This window comes from Malurus melanocephalus, unplaced genomic scaffold (genome assembly GCF_030028575.1).
Source record: "Malurus melanocephalus ecotype Western Australia unplaced genomic scaffold, MMel_1.1 scaffold_98, whole genome shotgun sequence".
Taxonomy (NCBI): domain Eukaryota; kingdom Metazoa; phylum Chordata; class Aves; order Passeriformes; family Maluridae; genus Malurus; species Malurus melanocephalus.
Window position 1 is genome coordinate 1,590,275 of NW_026623330.1, and position 23,266 is coordinate 1,613,540.

At 41.4% G+C, this 23,266-nt stretch overlaps 2 protein-coding genes across 3 annotated transcripts in view; one reads left to right on the forward strand and one right to left on the reverse strand.

The window, feature by feature from the left end:
- Positions 1 to 800: 800 nt before the first annotated feature.
- CEP95 (centrosomal protein 95) lies at positions 801 to 15,674 on the forward strand. 2 transcript variants are annotated; one of them, XM_057368878.1, is made up of 22 exons: positions 801 to 1,102; positions 2,427 to 2,555; positions 3,528 to 3,635; positions 4,468 to 4,578; positions 5,251 to 5,359; positions 5,779 to 5,888; positions 6,215 to 6,349; positions 6,821 to 7,020; positions 7,421 to 7,490; positions 8,093 to 8,190; positions 9,309 to 9,424; positions 9,734 to 9,863; positions 10,047 to 10,161; positions 10,539 to 10,711; positions 10,941 to 11,033; positions 11,405 to 11,555; positions 12,636 to 12,796; positions 13,214 to 13,288; positions 13,748 to 13,900; positions 14,909 to 15,055; positions 15,148 to 15,219; positions 15,292 to 15,674. In XM_057368878.1, the coding sequence occupies exons 1-22, from the start codon at positions 1,081 to 1,083 to the stop codon at positions 15,466 to 15,468; spliced, it is 2,655 nt and encodes an 884-aa protein (XP_057224861.1). In that variant the 5' UTR covers positions 801 to 1,080; the 3' UTR covers positions 15,469 to 15,674. The 2 variants fall into 2 exon arrangements, with proteins under 2 accessions (XP_057224861.1, XP_057224862.1); XM_057368879.1 differs by having other exon boundaries at positions 802 to 1,102; positions 8,144 to 8,190.
- A 1,462-nt stretch (positions 15,675 to 17,136) lies between these two features.
- The window catches only part of SMURF2 (SMAD specific E3 ubiquitin protein ligase 2), a 56,068-nt gene continuing 49,938 nt past the window's right edge, over positions 17,137 to 23,266 (reverse strand). Inside the window, exons 16-19 of the mRNA XM_057368880.1 lie at positions 22,958 to 23,078; positions 22,205 to 22,406; positions 21,167 to 21,242; positions 17,137 to 20,840 (exon numbers count right to left, since the gene is read on the reverse strand). Coding sequence (XP_057224863.1) covers positions 20,741 to 20,840; positions 21,167 to 21,242; positions 22,205 to 22,406; positions 22,958 to 23,078 — 499 coding nt within the window. The 3' untranslated portion in view covers positions 17,137 to 20,740. The remainder of the gene's footprint in view (positions 20,841 to 21,166; positions 21,243 to 22,204; positions 22,407 to 22,957; positions 23,079 to 23,266) is intronic.

Consider the following 23,266-nt stretch of genomic DNA (forward strand, 5'->3'; position numbering starts at 1 on the left):
TCCTAAGGTGGTGTGTGCACTTGGATTTAAATTTACAAATGACACCCGTGGGCTGTTGGAACTCACACCACTGAGGCYTAATTGCTGCCAGTCATTGTTCTCACGGTCAAAATTGGGACCTCAGCTGCTTTTGTTACGCTCGAGGGGTTTAACGATTAAAGGCACCATTTTTTCTTGCAACATGGAAATTCCAGAATTCCTGAGGAGYATTGGAATACTGTTGCTCAGAAAGGAAGAAATACACCATGGTTTCACCATGCAACTTCTATAAAAAACTGTATACTGACAATACAGTGAATTTCACAGGAGTTTTAAAACACTCCTTTCATGCAGAAAAGCCTCCGGGTTACCCTGTCAAACCTGTATCGTGGCAATTAACACCAACCCCCCGTTAAAGGAAGCACTGGCCGGCACACGCCTCASGCCAGCCTGCAAGGTCAAGCGCTAGAACTTTCCCCCGCTCCACCCCCGCCCCAGGCCGGCCCTTTCCCCACCTATTTCACCGAGAAAATGGCAACAACCACCGCTCGTTCAGGTGACGAAGGCGGAACCGCCCGGGTCACACCCCCACTCCCCCGTCGCCATTTTAGACTGCCAGCCGCGCTCGGCTGGAACGCCCCGGGGCTGGGCTGTGCTGCCCGGGGACCTCGGCCCGGGTGGACCGGGGGACCGAAAGGCGGTGGCAACAGCGACCGGGCGGGACCGGGGGACCGAAAGGCGGCGGCGGTGGCGGCAACAGCGACCGGGCGGGACCGGGGGGAGCCGGGCGGGGAACGGCGGGGCCGCACCGGGGGGCGCCCGTCACTGGGCGGGGATGGCACGTGACCCGCTCTGCGGCTCTCTGTGGGCACGGGCTCGTTCTTTCCTCGCCGTTCCCGCTCCCAATCCAAAGCCAGTCCTGTTCCCAATCCCGTTACAGARGCCATCCGCCCATCCCGCTCCGGTAACACCGGCGGTGACCGAAAACACCGGACCCCCCCAACAGCGCGCGTGGCCCCGCCCCTTCCTGCGGCTGTTGCCCAATGAGCGCGCAGGCCGCGGTTTAAATGGCAGGGGCGGGCCCGGGCGGTTGCAGTCACCATGGGCAGCGCTGAGGGCCGAGGTATTGCCGGGCCTCGGAGGGCTCAGGCCGGGGCTTTTGGGGGCCCGGCCCTGCGAGGGTTCGCGGTGGGGTGGGTCCCGGTCCCGGTYCCGGTYCCGGWKCGGCGGCCGGCCGGCCTGGTGCCCGCAGCGCCGGGGGAGGCGAGCTGCAGAGCTTCCTTCTCCCTCATCACCCCCTGCTGCTCGCACCATTTTATTCAGCTCTTTAAAATTAGCACCATTTCATTCAGCTCTTTAAAACTGTTTTCTTCTGTTGTGGGGTTTTAAGCTCTCTKCGTTAACCACCCATTTCCCCTCTTTTGCTTTTTTCCTTTCTTGGCGACATTTTAAAACTAATAAAGCTGCAGAWGAACAGTAATTCAGGTCTTCCAGGACAGCAGCCTGAACTGTTGGAGATTCTGCTTTAATCTTTCATGCACCTGAAGTTAAAAATAAAGTGATGTTTGGAAGTAATGGAGGAGTAGAGGGGTGGCAAAGTAATACACCCTGTGTACAGAACAGTGAAAACTGTGCAAATTGGTTTCTGTTAYAGTAATTCTGTACTTTTTCCTCTCAAAGATGACTTCTGCCTTCTCCTTGATAAAATACTATTTTGATTTCCAKGAGCAACATCTTGGGGGGAGGGTGGCAATCTGAATTTGAGAGCTCACAGGCTAACAGAGATGAAGACTTTAGTTCTTCTAAGTTGATACTTGAATTAGATGACAGGGAAGACTGCAGAGGATACATGTGCTTCAACTTTGAACTCAGGACTCAAAATTTGGGGAAAGTTAATGTGTTAATGTGCATCTTACTGTGCTTGACAGAGCAGTTGGTGCCCCACCTCTGTATTCTTTGAATCCCTAAATAATTAATTAAAGTAGAATTTACATTTCATGAGGAACATTTACATTAGTGGTGTTGTTGCCTAGGAGTATTAGAGAACCTGGGCTTGTAAGAGAAGCTCCTGTTTTCCAAAAAAAAAACTACCTGTAATTTCTGACCATTGATAAATGGTGTGTCAAAACTTGGTTTTAAGGTCTCAGAGGTTTGGCATTCCTAGCTATGAGACCAAATTAAAATTCTTTTTTCATTACATAAAAAAAGAATTAACATGCCCAGCCTGTGGTGCTTCAGTGCCTTCTGCCTCCCAAGTCTAGTTGAGCTGTGGTTATACTAGAACAATATTTTTAATATTTTGGATGGTTGGGACAGTCTGGTGGGCTTTGACCATCTCTGGTGGAGTCAGAGACACTTACAGGGTTTCCACTTTCACTGTAAATAACCATGACTTCTTTTTTTTTCCTGTGTCTTTCCATYCTGACATTTGTTTTTCTTCTAAATAGATTGGGTTGATGTTGCCAATGATCTTTTAAGGAGCTGTCRCATAAACCAGCAAATAAAGCATCTCTCAGAATGTGGTGCTGACATGTTTGTTCATCTTTATGAGTCAATCTTAGAAGAAAAGGTTCCAGGTAAGAATGATAATKTCTAAATCTGCTTTTTATTTTTGTCTCTGTGTATTTTGTAGTGAAATGAAATTGAAACTCGCAAAGCTTCCTATAGATGGAGGGATTTAAAGTATTTGTGTCCTTCCAAAGACAAAAGCATAAGATTGTGATTCTTTGAGAAGATTTAAGTAATATTGGCCAATTTTATTTTAATTTTGGACTGCTATGAATGGCAGCTATGAGGGGAGTTAGCTTAGCTGCACTAGGTTAGCTGCAGCAAAATGGTTGTAAATTAGGCCTTGAAAGTCATCTATGGGCATAATACTTCTGAAGGGTGGGAACTGGCTCATTTTATCTTACAGCAGTGTTAACACAGCCTGCTYTCATGAAATGCCCAATACTCATAGTCTGCTAAGAGCTGTGATTTAACCCTGCTTTAACCCAACTCCACTGGACTTCAGTCACAGCAAAGCAAAGGCTATATAATTATGTATTTGTTTTATTTATGAACTGTTATGTGTGGGAAGCATCAGACTACTAATTGCAGAAGATTTTAATAGCACTGAGGTAACTGGCACCTGTTGTAGGTAGAAGTCCTGTTAAATGTAAGAACTAAAACCAGTTGCTCCCAATTAAGTAGAATATATTGCAGTGCAATAGTGTCTGACAGGGAAAGAAGAAGCCTTAACACAAACTGCATTTCCAGTTTGATGATCTGCACTAGGTATGTGTGCTGGGAGGGAAGGAACAGAAATGCTTTAGTAGCCTCTATTCTTGAATTTAATCCTGACAAACCCCTCACAATTTCGATCTACCGAGTTTTGTGCTCAGTATTTAAAAATATTTCATGGACTGTATGATAGTTGGGCTTTTCACCAAGGGCACAAATTACTGAAAAAATACTAACTTGTAAGCAGAAGTTAAAGTACTTTAATTAAGTAGTTAATTTAAGCTATCCATTTAAATAGCCTAAAATCTATTATTTATTTGAAATAGATTTCATAGCCACTCCCAGAAGCCAAGAAGATGATGCACATAATGTACAAGCAGTAATAGATTCCCTGGCATTGGATTTTTTGCAGGTCAGCCTATCTCACATCACTGGTGAGTACTTGCTTTAATGAGACAAACAGCAGCTGAATATCTGTGTGGTTTAATTTGAACACTTWAAGAAGCAGGTTTTATACAGCTTGCTTTCAAATTTGCATGGAAGGTCTTTTATGGTAGTAGATGTCATGAGAACACTGACCCCTTGGACATCAGGTTATAAATTGAAACAGCAAGCAGAGAATAAATAAGAGAAAGAAATGTTAGAGTTAACAGTCAGCCATGCTTCATTCAGCTGCTAAAGTGTTACCTGAAATTTGTTACTGGCTCATGCTTGGGCACTGGATTTTAAGACATGACCCTGGAGTTTCAAACTTGTTATTTCATTTTTAAAAGTTGGTGAATAAAGAACTGTGTTGTGTCTGTTATCTGTACACAGATAGTGGCTTTCCCTGTGCATGGTCTCACATAACAAAACCTGCAAAGAATGAAAACTGCTYGATAAGAACTATCTCTGACTTGGTGCCCATACACAGCAGCTTGTGTTTGCAATCCTGCTGTCACTCCTTAGMCTGGTTCATGCTAGAGTTTTATGTATAAGAAAAGAATTATTAACATCAACTATCCCTGAAAATACCCCTGAATGTATGTGTGTGTGGAAGCAGTTACTGCATCAGTAAACTCTCACTTATTTGAACTGAAAAGATGCAAATTTAGGGCATTTAAAATATACCTTGAGCTTACATAAATAACTGTAAATAAGTGACCAGGTGCTTTCTGAGCTGACACCTTGACAAGAATTTCCAAGTCCTCTCCTACAGAAAAYGCCTGCTTTTGAGAATTTTTCTTCTGTCTGAGTTATTAATATGTTGCATTGTCTTCTCTTAAGGTGAGAACATTGTGAAAGGAGACAAGGAATCTATCAAAAACCTCCTCGAAATATTTGATGGTTTGTTAGAGTATCTTACAGAAGTCAGTGAAGCATCTTCCCAGATTGGAGGTGAGATGTAAAATCCAAATTGTTTCCAATGTGGCAAAGATGTATTTGGGGTTTTTTTTGTTACTTATAACCTTGACAATGGAGAGAAGGACAAAACTGACTCTGGGGGAGGAAATTTCCCTGGTGAAACTGAGTATTTGCATTCCTTATTTTCATAAACAACAATAATATAGAACAACTTCCCCCCAAACTTATATGATCTTTCTGCTTCATTCTTATGGCAGAAACCTACTCTAGAYAATTCATCCTTTGTGAGTTGCTTTCCAACCTATAAATCAACTGATTTAAAATTAGGATTTGAGGAGGAAAGTGTTGATTTTAATTGGAACAATGAGGAAATGTCCCTTTTACTTACAAGGAGACAAGGGGGTTGACAGCCTGTCGTGGCAGTAGATCCATAGCAGGGATTATTTTGAGGAAAATGGGAAGAGAAGCAAAAAAAAAGTTTATTAATAATTAGAACAAAGGGTTATATGGTAGTGGTATAATTTTTCCAAACTTACCATAAAAGTTGCCCCCCCATGGGGGAACATTACATTGTTATTACTTCAAATAAAACATTATAATGCTGATATTACACATAAACTGTTGTGATGTTATTGGTGATAACACCTGTTAGGTTATAGGTAGAAGTAGTTTTCTTGAAAATAATTATCTCTTGATTATTAACAGCTGCAAAAAATCTGCTGTCCAGTAATGAAATTCAAACTACATCTGAAGAGCAGCTGGAAAGCTCTGCTAGTCCACTTACACAGAGCACAGAACTCTCATCCACTGAAGGGTAAGAACAATTCTGAGTATTTGCTTTGACACAGTGACTGACTRTCTTTGTGTAGCTGTAGAGAAATCAGTAGTTTTTTATGGTATGGATACCTGCTGATTACATATGTCAGAAGGAATGTGGGGTGACTCCTTTGGTCAGGCTAAAATTACAGCTGGGGCTTTTCTTGCCCTTGAGGAGTTGCTGATTTTGCTTCCCTTAAGTTTATTTTTTATGTGCAATGAAACAACTTGAAAATTTGGATCAGTTTTAAWGATTGTATTTTGGTTCAGGTGAATTGAGTTTGTTGTGACGGCAGCTCTGGTTTGCTCTGTGGCAGCAGGGCCGTGTCCTGCACGGCTCTTCAGCAGCTCCATCTCGTGGGCCGAACGGGCAGAGGCTGAGAGAGGAAGTATTTGATGGCTTTATGTTTCCYCTAGGTCCCAGTCAGAATATTTTGTTCTAACTTGTGAATCAGACGTCTCAGAAWCTACCAGTGAATTAATTAAACTTGGAGAAACTGCTCATTCATTTTCCAGGAGAGGGGAAGGTGAGTTTGGGTGAAAAAGAATTTTAAGACTCTTCTGAAAAAACACTTCTAGCCTTTTTTTTATATTTCCTTTTTAAAAGATGTTTCAGACAAATACTGTTTTAAATCCTTACTGAGAAAACCCCAAACAACCCATAAAGAAATATTATGAATTATGAACATTTCATTGACTGAAATTACAAGTAAGAATTTAACTGTTCTGAGCATAGTGTGGATTGCTGACACCAGGTAGTTAACTTAGCAAACATTAAAACTGTCCATCTCAACAGTTCATAKCAAGATGCTTTATAGATCTTAATTTAATCTTTTTAAACATTCACTTCTAGAATTTCAGATGCCTATATTGTGTGTAGCGGAAAAGGACACAGGGGTAGAAGAATCTGAAAGCTCAGAGGCTCTTACAACATTGCCCAGCCTGTTCTCAGAAAGTGAAAGGGGGATTGTAAAGGAAAAGGAAGATGGTGAGTATTGATTCTTTTGACAGCTTATCCACCTGATTTTGACTTAGGGGTGTAGGGAACAAAGGTAGTGTGGAGGAGAGCTTTAGTCATGAATGAAAACACTTTAGTCATGTTTTAATATAAATTCTTTTCAGAAATATGATATTTTAGTCTCTCAGAGTAGGCAAACTTACCTGCAGTATTTCTGCTTAGCTAGGATTTGGCTTCAGCTAGACTGTTTTTAATTGTGGTTTGTATTCTTTTCTTTTGTGGTTCAAAATATACAAGTAAGAAGTCCTTGTGGAATATCCCCACATCCAAAATCATGTTCTCAAGGCATRAAAATGTTACAACACTGTCCTATGCAATCCAACAAAGGTGGCAGCTCACATTAGACATGGAGACACTTCCCCTTATTATGTATAGACAATACAAAAAACAYGTTCTGCTTTCCCAGGTAACACTTGAAGTTGTTTGTTTTTGCCTCTTCAGGAGGGATGGAGCCTGTTCATGCTGCTGAATCTCACAGAGGGAGCTTGAGTGCCAGTGCTACAAAACTGGGGGAGCCYATCCAGCAAGCAATTCCTCTGCTGCCCCCGTTCCAGCCCTCGGATCCGGGATGGAGAGATTATCACAGCTCAGACAGACAGGCAGCAGCTTTGGCTTCCAGTCAAGGGATGACCATTTCTACTGTAAGGAAAAACCTATCCTTTGACTCTCTCATTTGTTTTCAGTAACCAATGCTGTTTTCATTTTAAAACCTCCTAGTTTACTCGCAGAATGGGAGCAGTTGCTCCTTGAAGAACACTTCTGAATGTATCAGAATTTATCTCAGCTCCATGAAGCTTGGATGGTGRATTCATTCTTCACTAGGTGTCCAGAAAGGAATTTGAGGGGTATATTTTATACATATATACATACACATCTCCATAGTCAATGCAACTGCACAGCTTATAGTATAGTAAACAAAACAATTATAGTGATTTTTATATATGAAATCAGCACTGTCCATTTGCAGACAAACCTAATGTATGATCTTCCTCTCAGCACTCTCCTGTGAATTTATAGAATACATCTTGCTTTTTATTTCAGATTGAAGAGTCAGTTACCAAAAAATCTGATGATTTTTCTGATGGTCTCCCTCTATCAAGAAAGATGTCTGGTGAGAGAAAATTTTGCATCCTGTAGGGTAATTCTTAAGTGTTATAATGTTGCATTTATTTTTACTGGCACCACAGGAAACATTGTTCTGAGTCTACTAGTGCAATTTTTAAAATTCAGCCACAAGTTCATAGTTCTATCTGCTTTACAGAGAAACAAAAATAGGTTACTTTTAATCTGTTCCCTGCTGGAAAAAAGTAATCCATGTCCCCAATTCAACTCCTTTCTTAGTTAATCCCGTTAAGATGGGCCTATGCTACAGAAATCTCCTCCAGCAGATAAGTCCCATAGCTGAGTTTGTTCTGAGAAGAGAAACATGGACCAAACAAGCCAGTTTCAGTTCTGAGAAAAAACCATTAACTGCTATTGTAGAAAATATTTAGAAKCTATTTTTTCAGCACTCACTTTCTCTGTTGCCTTGGAAACACTGCTTACCTTTTTTAGTTTCCATAGCATTCCCATGACACTGAACATTGAAGACTGGAGAAATTACCAAAATGAATGTCACAGCTGGGTAACCACAGTTGCTTTGTCATTCTGTTTTCTGAATAATTTGGAACCACAGGCCATGGCTCACATCTTTCTTTTGCTTGTTGCCCACAGTAGTAGGCACAGTGCCATTAACTCACACTTACCTGTCATCTGTTTCTGCAGGGAGAGAAGTGGTGGGACCAGATGATGCTGAGGACAATGTGACAAAGGTACATGTTGCATCTTTACTTTTGGAATTTCAATCAGTATTTTTGGATTTCTGCTTAATTTCTCTGTTATCTTGTGGCACTTCTTGGCTTATTTCAAGCCACTGCTTTGGACTTGCTTTCCTCAATATACAACCAGTGAAGCAGTGTTGTTAGACTGTGATTATGTGCAATCTGGGAGTTGTATCAGTTCTTAATTCTTCCTGGAGCTGTTTGTTCCAAAATGTACAGAGCCAGTACCCAGAGAACCCTAATTTATCACAACCAACCAGTTACTGGTTATCTTGCTTTTTAATCARAAATGTACAAGGCACAAGACTATAGTCACGTCCTTTCTCTGAAGTGTATCAGCATTCTAAATTAGTAAGAATTTTGGGGGTTTGGGGGTTGTTCAATCCCCAATAAAACTTAGATTTATTCCTTTATAAAGATCTCTGAACTGCCTATTACATTCTTTAGTTTTATTTTCTAGCCTTGTCCTTTGCTTTTCAAAAACTGAATAATGCAAAACCCACAAACTGATCAGCAGRTGCCATTCTGTGCCATAGAAATGTGTCTGTATAGGAAGTTTCTCTGGAAACACTATTTTTGCCTTCTGTAACCACAAGAGGTACTCACAGACTTCACTTGTTCCAATAGTTTTTAARCACCTTTTACTTCTACATTGTCTCTGTTTAAAATTCATTTTCCATTGGTGCATTTCCCAGTGTGTCCATGCCAAGCCCAAGTTGCTCCAGTTTGAACAGAGAAGTCACCAGGCAGTGCAGCTCAATGGCACAAGGACAGGATTGTTCTCTTCTGGCTCGCTGTGAGCTGCAGCTCAGTCTGTACTGAGTGAAGCTCAGCTTATTTCCACTACCTGCCATCAGTCCCAGGCTGATGAGGTGGAATGTGGGGATACTCCTTACCTTAACCTACACCTGTTCTGGTTCAGTGGTTTAGCTGTTCTTCYATATTTTTGCTAGTCCATTTCTTTAAACATTAACTCTCTAAAGCTATCTGCAGTCAGGGACCTGGAAATACAACTATTTCTATATATCTTTATTCAGGGTTTGAGATGGTTCTGTTACAGTATCTCTGCTCACATGATCTATWAAATTTTCCTTTACTCATTTTTCTAGGGGCTTTCATTATATGAGTCTAAATCCTCCTCCTTAGAGGAAAAGCTCTCACTACGTGCTGAACGAGTAAAACAAACTCCAAGACCCCAATCTCGGTACTGGCCCAGAACAACAAGGTAAGTTCAGATTTTTGATACTGAGCCACACTGGCACTTTCATTTCCATGACCAGCCAGCCACACCTCCCTTTTAAATAAGATCTCTTCTTCCTTGGCTGTGTGACAGYGAAAGATTAATTCTAACACAAAGATTTCCTGTTTGTCCTGACATACATTCATTTTATTAAATATAGTTATAGGCATTTACACATCCAACTTCTAGTTAATCCTCTAAAAACATGCTTACACAATAAGTGAACTGGATTTGTGTGAGGTAATACTCATTTTCAAGCTTTTAGAAAATGGAATCTCTTTTCTGCTTTWGCAGATACAAAAATTCCACCACAGACTCACTGAAGGATTCACTTTCCCGCAGAAAAACAAGGGAGAAGACGCCTGAGCAAGAGTTTCGTGAAGCATCAGAAAGTCTGTCTCGCAGGCTAAATGAACTAGATTTAGTAAGTGAAATCTCTTCTTTGTTGAGCTGAGCAATCCAGCTTTAGTAATGACAATGGAGAGAAYAAGAATATCAATGGGATATGGATGAAAATCAAATCTGCAACTAACACCCGGCTTTAGTTCATTCAAACTTTAGAATGGTCTGTTGAACCTGACACCCACAAAAACAATCTGTCCCTTAGATATTGAAGAGAGCTTTGGGTGAGCACACAAGAGAAGAGGAGCTGACAGATGAGGACACCCTGTCACACCACAGTGACAGTGTCATGGACTATCGCCAGATGACAGCTGAGAGAGGTAACAATCCTTGTGCTAGTTAAGTACTGGGATAGAAAAGAATATAACAGAAACCTTTTCATGTAAAGCTGCTACACTGAATTGCAGTTAGTTACTTWGTTTTGTATTTTAGTTCACTTCTATTTTGTCTTTGATCCAAACCTGAGCAACAGCAACAGAATCGAAACCAAGTTTCTGTTCAACACTTAAAAAATGGTGGTAAAACTTTACAAAATATACAAGGCAAACACAGCTGCAGTAAAAAATGTACAGAAGGTGGACAGAGGGACAGAATAGAAGCTCACAGGRCTGTGGTTCTGAAATGAGGGCCTGGTCACAAAACCCTTTGCTGGGGTGGTTTTTGTCTCAGATTCTCAATGAATGACCTTTCCCTACAGACACATCACATCCAAGGTACCCCAGCAGGCCACGATCCCTCTCCATCTCCATCCCATCTTCACCCTCATCTCAACATCAGGAACATCAACTCTGTGAGAAAAGAATAGACCAAATGAACACAATACGCAGCCAGCTGCAAAGAGAAAGGGATGAAAGAGCAAGAAAAACCAAGGTAATTTTGAARCTATACCTTATGTTAATTCTTACCAACAGTTACGCTAAATCCATGAAAGCAATTCTCTTAGATAATGGGGGCATTTGGTCTCCTTTAGTAATTGTGCTTTTTTTATCTGTAGCCTGTTGAGGAAGAGACTTAAAACCCAAATTTTGCAAAAATAGCTTAAGGTGGTTATGTGCACTGATTATTTCCTCTGACAAGTCCTTTTATTTTTATTTTCTAGCTGGTCAATAAAGTTTATGAACATGATCTAAGAATTTATGAAGCGAAGGAGAAGCATAAACTTTCTAAAGCCAAAGAAGTTGCAAAGGGAAGGGTAGGTGATGCACAGTGGGGATTGTTGCTTGTGTTTTGTTTGGTTGTTTTTTTTTTCTTTTAAAATTTGCCTAGATGGTCTGTTCAGACACTTCTGGGTACAAAACCTCGACTGCCCCTGTCATAGTTACAACTAAAATAGTAACTTACTAATGTTAAGTGCTGCAGAAGAGCTGAGGTTATGCAATAATGAGATTTAACCTTTATTTGAACCCTGACCTGCATTTGGTAAATTCTAGAGAATTCAATGCTATATGTCCAAGTTCTCATTCTTAAGTCTGAAAGGCATTTAAGTTCTGATAGCCAAACTGTGTTCTATCAGTCTTTCCCTTCTCATACCTGTTCTCCATCTGTTTTACATCTACCCCTAAGGAACAAGARTTCAAAGAAAACGTCTTTAAAGAATCTCCAAAAATGTCTCAGCTAGTGAAAGTTTGTTCTAGAAAAACYGCACCTCAGTATCCCAAACACAGCCAGCGGATTCCAAAACGGGGGATCATGAAGCCAAAGCAAGCAGCTCCAAGTAAGAACTGCAAAACTATACTTGGTGGAAAACTGGCATCTTTTGAAAGTGTGTGTTGAACTCCAAGGATAAAGGCACCAGTCCAACATATACCAGTCAGCTGTAGCATTTTCCCTTCTTCTGACCTCTATATGTCTGGATTTTTGTTAGGGAAGATAATGCTCTAAGTAAATGTAAACCATCAGTGCACAATCAAATTGTGACCTGTTTGCTACTTCCTTAAAATCCCTTGGATTATTTTCAGGGCTTGTTTCCATTGCTGCTACTCCTGTGCTTATTCCACTACAGTGTTTCTTTTGTTATTTTTCTGAGCACTTATGAGATTTTAAACTGGGCCTTTGGCTTGAGTTGAGCCAGGTAAAGGTTACAGAGCAGGATCTGTCTGACCCTGCCACTGGTTTGCTGAGCACGTGATGCTCAAGAACAGCCAAGCTGCCAATCCCAGGCTCAGTTTTGGTAATCAGCACTGTGCATGCCTATGGATTAGATCACCAGATAATCCCCTATATACCTGGATGTTGTTCAGCCACATCACTTTATTTTTTTCCAGTTTCTGAAGGCCATATACTTGGTAAATACCCTTTTGTTTCATCTCCCCATCATCTTTTYCTGCCAGAAAGATCAAAGATGTAATGGGAACGAGCTGGTTGCACACCAGTTTATTTTGCACCTGTTTACTTGACCTGGATCTGTCATTGCCACTGCTGTGCTGGCATTATTTTAAGYTGCTGCAACCAAAGTGAGAGAATTATAGCAATCACTGATTAGTGATGGTCAGAACCATGGGAAGACAGAAGGGATACCTGTCTTAGTTGGATGGGGTGGTGGGAGGGTAAGGACACCTATAAAAGTGATTCTTCAGAGAAAACAACAAAAGATGGGATTGCTTTCTCTGCTGCTGAACTGGCAGGATGATGTTAATGCCCTGCTGGGTTTACTCTCACATGGTCACAGCAGCATGGTCACTTTATAGTGAGCTATGTAAAATATTTCATGACTTAGGCYGACACTGTTTGGATGAATTTACAACTAAATGTATTCTCCAGGAATTTGTTGCTTACATCTGTCTTTATCTTCCAGTGACAGTAAGAGACAATGACCTCCTCTTGCAGCTCCTGGAGGAGTTTCCCAGCCTGCACATTTCTGCACGGACTCTGGGTAAAATGTGGCAGCGGCARCTTGCACACACTGCACACCTAAAGGCACCTGCTGGCAGACCTAGAGTGAAACTCCAGAATGAGGTGAGTGTTCTCCTTAGCTGCTGAGTGTCAGCAGAGATMCTCTGACACCACAGCAGCAGCACAGCCAGGGCACCTGCACAGCCTGCAAGGATGTTCTGTGAGCTTGGTTAAATCGGGATGTACAGACTTGCATACACGAGTTCAACTTCTCATCAGCTACTTGATGGTCCTTTTCTTATRCTGGTTTCTCAAGTACTGCCCAGGGCTACTATTGCTTTTTAAAAAAGCATTTCCATTGCTAGTGCTTTTAGTTTAGAAGAGAGTTATCAGATACAAAAGTTGATTAACTTATATGTGGCAATTCTCAATACAAAACCCAAACCAGAGCAGAGGGCAGTATTTAAATCTGCTCCAGAGACCAGCTTGTCCTGCACAATGATGCAAGTAATTAGCTTTCTTTTTTTTTTAAACCTGCAGGTTGAACAAGCCTTGAGGAAACACGAGCTTCTTGCTGCAATTATTAAGAAAGATCAAGATCAGAGCAAGAGACTGGTATGTTCTTTGAAGATGGTTTGTTACATAACACAAAGATTTCRCATTGAGCTTTTGAGAACCCCTATTCCCAGATCATGAAAGTGGCTTTTTATCTTATGACAACTTTATGCTTTTTGAGTAGCTGTGGTCTCAAAATGCCACAATCTGTTGGGTGACTACTGAGGTCATGGAATGGAATGAAAGATGATGATACTGCATTGTTGCTTTAAAAGGTAAAACAAATTCTAARAAAGTGCAAGGAGGAGAATCTTGAGGTTCTGGGTGTTTCAGCTCCCATGACAGTGCTGACTCCTTAATTCTACATCAGTGGTGACTAAAGCTTTAAACCATAACTGCAGTGTAAAACTGGGGTGTGAAGAAACTCCTTCAGGACCCTAATTAACAATGATTAACAAAGCTTTGCCTGCAGCAGTATYTGTTGGCAGTTCAGTGGTCTAACAGCTCCTCTCCCTTTAGCAAGACATCAAGCAGCGCATCYACCGGCAGAAATGGGCTCAGAACAAACTGACCGAGAAGCGGCAGCAGGTGGCCCGGGCCAGGAAATACTACGAGGATTACAGGGTGCAGCTCCGGGCCAAGATGATGCGGGCAAGGACACGGGAGGAGAAGGTGAGGACAAGGGGTCTTGCTCTGCAAGTGCAGGATTCTTGGAGTTATTCTCATCTGGACCCCAGTGCTGAGCTCTGGTAGTTCATCTAATGCTGCAGAGCACAGAGCCAAGATGAAGTGGTTGGTCAGTCAGGGCCTCAGATGAAACTGTTCCTTCTCTGGAAACATGGACASAGTGCAGAGCAAACCACTGTGAAACAAGAAAGGATGATTTATGGAGCTGAGAGCAGAGAAAGGGTGAAGTATCAATGTGGAAAAACAGGGCTAGTAACATGAGAAATTGGGGAAATGAGTTTTCAGAAACAGTAGGATTAAGAAGTTGTTCCTATAGTCATCATCCAAAGAAAACAATCTAAATCTTCTGTTAAGGGAGCTGATCAAACAGGCAGCTTTGCTGTTCAGTTGTGTTTGTTAAACAAAGTGGACTTTGTGACAGATATGATTTAATTAGGGCTGGACATCAGAGTGAGGGATAGAGAGGAGAGTTATTACACCCTGCAAGAGCAGATACAYAATTGTCACCTTTCAAAAGAAGAGATTAGAAGTTTACTGCATAATCCACTGGTAGTGATTTGAGAACTGTTTTCTCAAGCTGTGAGCTACAGCTGGTAAGTGTTCTTGTGGAGGAATGGAAAGCCTGAGTCCAGGCTGGATTTCCTGCTGCTGGAAATCTGGATGAAGGTCCTGAAATTAGACTGCAGAGTACAGGATGGGTTGTAAATCACAGTGTGTGTTCAAAGGCCCTGGCTTGCACTGGYGGGTCATCTGACTAAACTGACATGAAAAATTATTTTATCTATCACAATTTCAGCTAAATGAGTAATACAAATTCAGCTCAGCTGCATCTGCACCACCATTTCTAGGTACACAATTGTACTTTCTCATAGGCTACAGCCTATCCTCATGTAAACACCRTTCCATCAGGAGATAAAGCAGCTGAAAACCACAAATGTATACTTACAAGTTCCTGGGAAAGTTTCAGGTTTGCTTTTTTTTAATTGCTGGCAGATATTTAAAAGCTTATTTGAAGAAGGCTTAGCACTCCAGAAGCAAAGACTGAGGGAACTGAGACAATATGCTCAAGACAAGCGTGATGAGCAACAGMGAAAGCACCAGAAGGAGCTGGAGTCTCTGGAGAACTACTACAAAGATCAGGTAAAGCTTCATCTGGATCAGACACGTCATATTTTTCCATTTAGAAGTCTTTCTTCTTTAATTAGTTCAACTCACACATGTGTTGTGTTTAGTTTTCCATGCTAGCAGAAGCTRTATCTCAAGAATTCCAAGAAATCCAAACCAGAGAGCAAGTACAAGCACAAGTAAGTATTCCTAATTTTATCCAACTGCCTTTTCTTTTTACATGCTGTGACTAATGTCAGTATTTTCTTTAGATGCTACAGAAAACAAAAAAAGAACTGAGATCAAAGATGGAAAAGGAAATACAGCAACTGCAAGCAGCAATTTTGAAAAATGATGATGACACCTTTTTTCAAGAACTAGAAGCAGACAGACTGAGATCCAGGCTTCAGATGGCTTCTTTCCAGTACAGCCAAAGCCATTTCTTTTAAGACTCGGGTAAATGTCATTGCAGTTCTCCCTGGCTAAGATGATCAGAGGTCTTTGAGGGCTGCTGTAATGGGAAGATGGTGTGAGGCTGTTTTTCTCTCTAAAATATCTGTTTTGTCATTTTGGCCTGTCAGGGCTGTAGCTGCTGGGACCTGGGATTTCCACAGCACTTTTATGATCATCAATAAAGTTTCTGAACTATTTCTTATCTCTTTAGCAAGACTGGGATAATGTTGGGCTCTACCCACAGGAAGAGGGATGAAGTCACAGTGCTTAAGTGAAGTTATTGTGGTGGAACAGTTGGATGCTGAGGCTCCTCTGCATCTGTGCTGGGGCTGTTGTTGCTAAGCCAATCTAACACCATTAGCCAGAAATCACAGTTTGGAAAGCTCACAAAGCACAAGAAGATCTTTAAAAGAACATCAAAGGTTCAGGTTTCCTGTGAAAGGCCAAGTTAGAGAATGCCTGCAATAAMCCTGACATAAATAACTGGGACTCTAAATACATTAAGCAAGGGAGGACTACTTATTCCACTCCTCTTTCCAGTCAATTCTGTGGTTGCAGTGTTGGTGTTGCTGGCTGGTTGATAAAATATAAAGCATATAAAATACTCCYTCTGTGCTACAGATGCACTGGGAAAAGTAGCTTGAAACAGAAAAAATCTTGGAAGATTCTTCTAAAGCAATGCAKGATGAGCTTCTGCAAGAGGTGAACCCTGGGAAGGAGCTGTGGACAGCATTCCTAATCTTGCACAGGGCCACACTCCCAGGGACAGCCTGATGACTCCATCACTGACAGAACCAGATTTAGAGTGATTAAATACTCCACCAGTCAGCTTTACCTTACTCCAGGTTGTTCCAGGCAGAGCAGGAGCTGCCAGAAGGCACTGCAGGTACTGGAGCATCTTCCTTGGGCCCCAGGAGGTGCCAGCAGAGAAGGATKAGTATTTAAACTAAGAACAATTACATAAAAGCTGATWATTAATGATGTCCATTACTGATACAGTCTCCTCTGCCTGACAAAAGTGCAACTCTTAATTAGTTTATCTTGGTACTAGAAGAGTTCTTGCTAAAATTGCTGTGTGAAAGGTGTGATATATGAATTCTGGAATTAACTGCACTGTCTATACAATAGTTAAAGGTTGCTATGAGGGGGTGTCTCTGATGGAACTGACAACACACAGAACTCAGACTCATGCACTGAAAAGGAAAAAAAAAGCCCCCAGCCTGTGAAGGAGGTTCTTTTACAGATGTTAGAGCAGGAGATACYTCATTGCAAAAAGACAGACCCAAACAACACACACCAAAAGCCCTCCACAAAWCCAGAAACACAAACCCTGACTTGTACAAACCTTTTCAGGGAGCTGCTGTCAGCCTGGCTAACTTTGAAGCCTTTATGGGACAATATTTATCAGCTAAGTTGATGAAATTTAGCCAGTCTTTACCAAATTAACTTTTTTTCCCCTCAAGGACAGTGGTGTAGCTTTGCTAAGTTTTGAGAGGAGACATCTGTTCACCAATGCTGAGATAAGTCCTTGCCAAGACGTGCCAGTAGATGAGAGCCAGAAGTTAAGAACTGCTGAGTTGGACTAGAACATTCAGCACAGTTTTTACTGTAGGTAACAGCACTAGGAAGTCACTAAATTTTAAATATTTTCTCCTGAAACAAAGTCCAGTTATTTMAAATKACATTCTTACATTTTAAAGATTTAATTAAGAAAAACTTAAAACTTTTAAAACCATTGATGCTGTGACAGTGCAAACAGCATACAATTTATTGCTCAACTTCTGCATGGGTACATACATTAAGTACTTAAAAACCATTTTATACAGATTTTTTTTTTGTTAAAGCTCATGTAACAGCTGAGTGAAAATACAATGATACCAACGCTAAAACACTCTGTAATAAATACAATGGAAATGATAAACTAAGAACTGTCAGTTTGTGGAGGAGTAATTACACTTGGATAAACTAATTACAACTACAGACAAAGCTCTGAGGATGTGGTAGAGCCAGGAACCTACTACATAGTGTAAAGTACAACAAATGGCACCTGGTAATGTGTGGTGCTGTTTAAAAAGATGCTACATCAAGCTGGAGGATGGTGCTGTGACAGGAGCAAAGCTTGAACTTCCATCAATGCAGCATTTAAACGCACCAGGAGTTCAGGACAGATGTAGTGTTGTAGGACAGGAATTTCAAAACAGCTTGTGTGCTCTGGACTTTAGTACAACACAAAAATTTGGTACAAATAAATCAGTTTAGGGAAACTGAAACTATGTGCAAAAAAAAAAAAAAAAATTAGAATACATACTGTACAAAGCACCATTACAAAACTCTTTACACCGAGAAATTAAATCCTCTGAAACTCAACTGTGAACTGTATATTTGAAATCTACAAAAGTCACTGTTCATAATTAAACATTCATAATGAAAAGCAACAGCATAAAACCATGATGTGACATCTCCCTAAAACAACTAAAGACTGGATAAAGTAAAACCCAGTAAGAGGGACACATTGAAATAAATATTCACATTAATCATGGGGTGAAAGTCCAAGGTTAAAATGCAATATTAGGCTTAGCACCTTTTTGAGGGGAAAATAGCTGACATGTTCTTGAAACAAAATTTTGGAAAGGGAATCAACCCTTTACCATATTCAGATAAACATCTGACTGGGTGATGAGGTGCTTTAGTTAAAGCTCTCAGTCTTTATGAAGGTAGAAAGGCACTCAAAATACTTGGTATATTCATCCTCATCTGTCAGCTATGGAAAGTTCAATGCAGATTTGTCTAGTTTTGCCTATAATATATTAAATTTACAATATCTGTGGCAGTTAAAAAAAATTCTCAATGTCATACCAAAATGTTTGGTAGAAAAACACATGTACTGCTAAGGCTGCTGTGAAAATGAATGTMATTATCAGCTGATCTCGGGTCCATATTCTGCAGAGCTCATCTCCTCCCTCCCCAAAGATGCTTTTATGACACCATAACTTTGTATTCAATAAATTCACCAGCCAGATTTTATATTTGCCATGTTCCATGACCAGGGAAGCTGCGGCCACAGCCTGAGGGGGGTGGGAGGGTGAAATCACTTCTTTCACTTCCACAGCACTGGAGCCTCTCCTGTGAACAGTCACAAGAACCTGTGAAATCCCTTCCAACAGTCACTCACATCATCAGAACTTGCAGGGGCTGAGCAGAGGTTTGGGGAGGGTGTGGAGCTGTGCTCCCAGCCATGAGGAGCTCTTGGAGTGAGAAACACTGGGCAAGAATCTGCTCTGCTCCCCCAGAACCAGACAGGCACAGTGACAACTCCTCTGAAAGCCCTCAACTGGGGAGCCCAATGTGGGTGCCAAAGAAGCAGCCCTTCACCAGGAGTGCAAGAGTCCCTTGAAATGAAAATAAAAGGATCTATGTATTTCAAACCTGGTCTCTTCCTGTTCACATCCCTAAGTAGCCTCAGCCTGCAGYCAGCCCAGAAAGGGAAGCAAAGTCCCTTGGAACAAACCTGCCAGCAGCAGCTGTACAAAAAAAATAATCAAACCAACATGTGGATTTGGCTCACCAGATTCTTACCACAGTTCTGTAAAAGTAGTCCCTTGCCCACTATTCTAACACACAACATCCAGCAGTAGTTTACTCACTGTGGCAGTCAGACTTGGCAGAACAAAACTGAGTTCAAGCTCCACAGAACACACAGAAAATGAGCTGGTTCACTGTGACTTACACTGCAAACATGGAACAGCTGGTTACATCCCATCCCTTTAGCATTTTCAATACCTTTGACTTTCTTCTCATTGGCAGTGAAAAAATAGTGCAGATTTGATGATTAATTGTAACCTAAGTTACAAACACACAACACTGATTGGAAAAAACCTKCTACTTATTCCAAATATTCTCATGGCTGAGAGGAGAATGGCACYGTCTCTTAAGCAGCCTGATTTATCCACACACCACGAGCAGATCAGACAGATCTTAACTGAGAATTTCCAAACTAACATCAAAGTTCAGTTCCCTCTACTGGTAGTGCATTTTATTCCCCTTTGAAGAGATCAACCCATGTTATAAATCATATATATACTTACTTCCATCCCTACAATCAATAAATTATGTGCTCTTACAACCTCATTTCCAAAGCACATTACACATATTTCAGTCAATACACCATTTTTCCTTAGTTGTAACTTAAACCCACGTGTCATGAGCAGCTGGACAAAGATTACAACGTGTTTTACCTGATAAATCTTTAGCATCAACAAATACAGAATATGATTTGGCTGCATTCAAACAAACTTTGGTTGACTGGACAGGATGGGTTCTGGAACAAACCGCTGACAGACTTCTGCTGGCAAAGCCCATCAGTGCTTCAACAGCTGAAAAATGCAGTGTTTCAATTTAAGGTCAAAAGCAACAAAAAATACTCTTGACAGACTTGTTAGAAAAATGCTGTTAAAAAAAAAAAAAAATCAAAACATCTACTGTTCATTAAAAAAAGGTTATTCCACGTGTAAACACAAGGACTGTACCAAATACAGTCTGTGTCACTCACTAGAAATTCTGCTGGAGGAATCTGACAAGTGATATAAATAGGACCCCAAAACGTCATATTCGGAATTCCTGCTTGAAAAATATAAAAAAAAAGCCCCTGTGGCAACATTTACCTGGAATTTACATTGCAGAATATAATGGTTTACTATAAGAAAACGCAGTTAACATGTAAGTGGCTTTCATTAAAAAGATTAATGATTCTTTCAGCCAATTTTATGCAAAGTTAGAATAATCCAAAATATTTTTTTCCAAAAATAGCAGGTATAGATGCTGTTCAGTATCATACATTTAAAACAGGCTGAAACRTGACTTGTACCGACTGCTGAAGTTGTGTCTTGGTATCTGAGAATAGAAATCAGGTAGGCAAATATAATAGATTACCTCTTACAAAAATAGTAGTAGTCTTTAAGTATAGAATACTGCTTAACTGTTGAAATGTAGGAAAAGTCAGCATTCTGTATGTTCAAGATATTAGTTTTTAATAGCAGCTGAATGATCCTATGGCAGGAACCACAGAACCTATTTTCTTGAAATAAAAAATTTAAAAAATTTAAAATTTAAAAAAAAAAAAATCCAAAAGTTGTCCTTTCCCTCCCAGTGTCCTAGTGTAGAAAAGGGAAAGTTTCCTGTATTTCAAGCATTTCTTGAGTCTTGGCTGAGGGAAGGAAGGGCTTTCTGGCTGACAGGAGTATAAATAGAGGCTGGGTGAGGCTGGGAGGGTCATTCCACAGCAAAGCCACAGGTCTCCTCGATGGCTGTGAGCAGCTTCTCGTAGAGCTTCTCGTAGCTCTCGTACGCGGGAATGTCGATCCTGTTGAAGCTGGGGAGGGAAGAGCAGAGATTTCAGCTTTGAGCCATCCCTGCAGGGGYTGTGCCAYSTCCCTGAGCTGCCACCAGCACRGTTTTAGYTCTCAGCCATCCCTGCAGGGGCTCTGCCACCTCYCTGAGCTGCCACCAGCACAGCCAGGCTTAACAAAACCACACAGCTCCAGCTAAACCAAAGCCATCTCTACTTTTCACAGCTCTGCTGCTCCCTAAGRKACAGCTTGGATTAAGTAATGAAAGACAAAACAAAAGACTGCTCCAAATATTCTGACAGATTGRTCTTAAGCTACAGATGACAGCAGAGAACTGAAAAAGCCTTACCAGGTATGAGCTTTCGGCAAATTATTAGTGCTGGCATCGATCTGGTGTATTGTGAAGAGTCGTGGGCCTGCAGCACCTGAAAATCCAGAGCAGATCTTCACTACTGTGTGCAATAACATGAAATGTCTTTGTTGCACTGCAACAACAAAACAACAGCTAAAATACAAAGAGAAGCTCTGCACAGAGAAAGGTGAGATCATAAACAGGCAGGAAAAAATGCCAAAGGCCCAGTGGCCTCTCTGCCCACAYAGCCCTGCACTTATTAAACCATGGAAAGGTAAGGAAAAAAGCACTGATAAGGATGAATAGATCACCTTTTTCACACAGTATACTGCATAATTCTAAGAGTTTTGAATTTAATTTCTCTCACCCTTCCTACACAACAAAACTTACACAGCTGTACCTGTCCYTGTTTTATAACAAATTGAATAGTGGCTAATTCCACTGCAATTCCATAGAGTCACAATGTCAATTCCTTATAATTTTATTAMATTAATCTGACTATCAGAAATCCCCTTAACATCTCTGCTAAAGAGAACAGACTGCAGCACAGCAGTCCTTTAGACCTGGTGTGCATGGTGATGCCACAAAGGACAGAAGAGGCTACAGATGAACCAACCTGTGCAAAACTGGAATCCTGGCCCGAGCAGGCATTAAAAACACAATTTACAGGGTCTGATTTCTCACGGGGACTCTGCTGTTATTTATAGGTCTGAGCCTGAGCTGTGTTAATGCATTTTGGTCTAAAAGAACCCCCAGAGCTGTGCAGGGGATGAGAGCTTGTAAAGGGTACGAATTAAAGCTTCTGGGACACACCCAAGGAGAAGCCCTCTAAGATCTGAGCTGTCCAGAACCTCCTGCCAGAGAAGGAAGTGCAGAACTGAAAGGAGCCGTTTGCACCTGAATAAGAAGGTACCAGGCAAACACACAAAAAGCAGCTACTCARTGATTGTAATCAGACCATTCAAATCGCTCTGTAGGAGTCACCCGGCTGCATTTCCAGCGATTCCTGAGCTCCCCAGCTCCTGCTGCTGTTACCTTGCAATGCCTTGAAGCCCTGCAGAGGCACCCGGGAGGAGCCAGTCACAAACTGGAGCAGCCGTGCCCTCCTCTCCTCGTCGAAGAGCTCCACAGCTTTCCAGAACCATTTCACGATGTTGCTGTCTGGGGTACAGTGTTTTAACCTGGTATTTGCCTTCCAGTCGTTAACGTCAATTTTTCCCAGTCCACAAATGATGAGCTGKAAATTTAAAAATAGAGTGATTATAATATTTCATCATTGATCACTRTAAAAATGGGTTTGGAGCCAGACAAATGATGAACTGACTGAGAAAAATTGACAGATTTTATACCAAAGGCAAATTATAACTTCTCACTCATCTTAAGCAATGCAGAAATAAAACTTTCTCATTTTTAAAATTTTACCTTTGTACACAACCATTTTTTAAATGGCTCAATTTAAAAAAAAAACCCAAACCAAACAACCATTCCAAGCTTACACCAAAGTGCYTTGACCTGTCAGTTAAAGAGAAGCAGGGCTGCAGGTCTCTGAGGGGTTTCAGCTACAGGGGAGGGTYTGGCCAGTTGTGCTGTGAGCTGTCACCTCCAGGAACACTCCCACAGCTCTCCCAGGAGGCACAAACATCCTCAGTGGCCCCTGACCTGCTCACCCTGACCCTGCTCCTATCCCAGCTTGGAGCACACTGGGAGCACCGGGACACAGCTCTGTGCTGCTCTGGCTCCAAAAGCCTCTTTACCCTGCACGACACAACACAGCCCTGGTGCACTGACCTCTAACTCCTTCTCATCAAATGTCTTCAGCAGATGTTGTGGGATTACTTCATTAAATCCCTTCTGGAGCGCCAGGAACTGAGCTTCAATTCCTCGTAAAAACCGCCAGTTCACGTAAAGTCTGTGAGAAAGTGCAAACTGGGTTTGTGGGATGTATTCAAACACAATAAACCTGTGATTTATCCAGCCCCAAAAACACGGCCCCACTGACAGCATCACCCCACCACCACTGCACAACCCACAGCAAAACCCAACAGCACGACAATGACAATTCCCTCAACRAGCAAAGGCTCCTCCCCACCTTAGGAA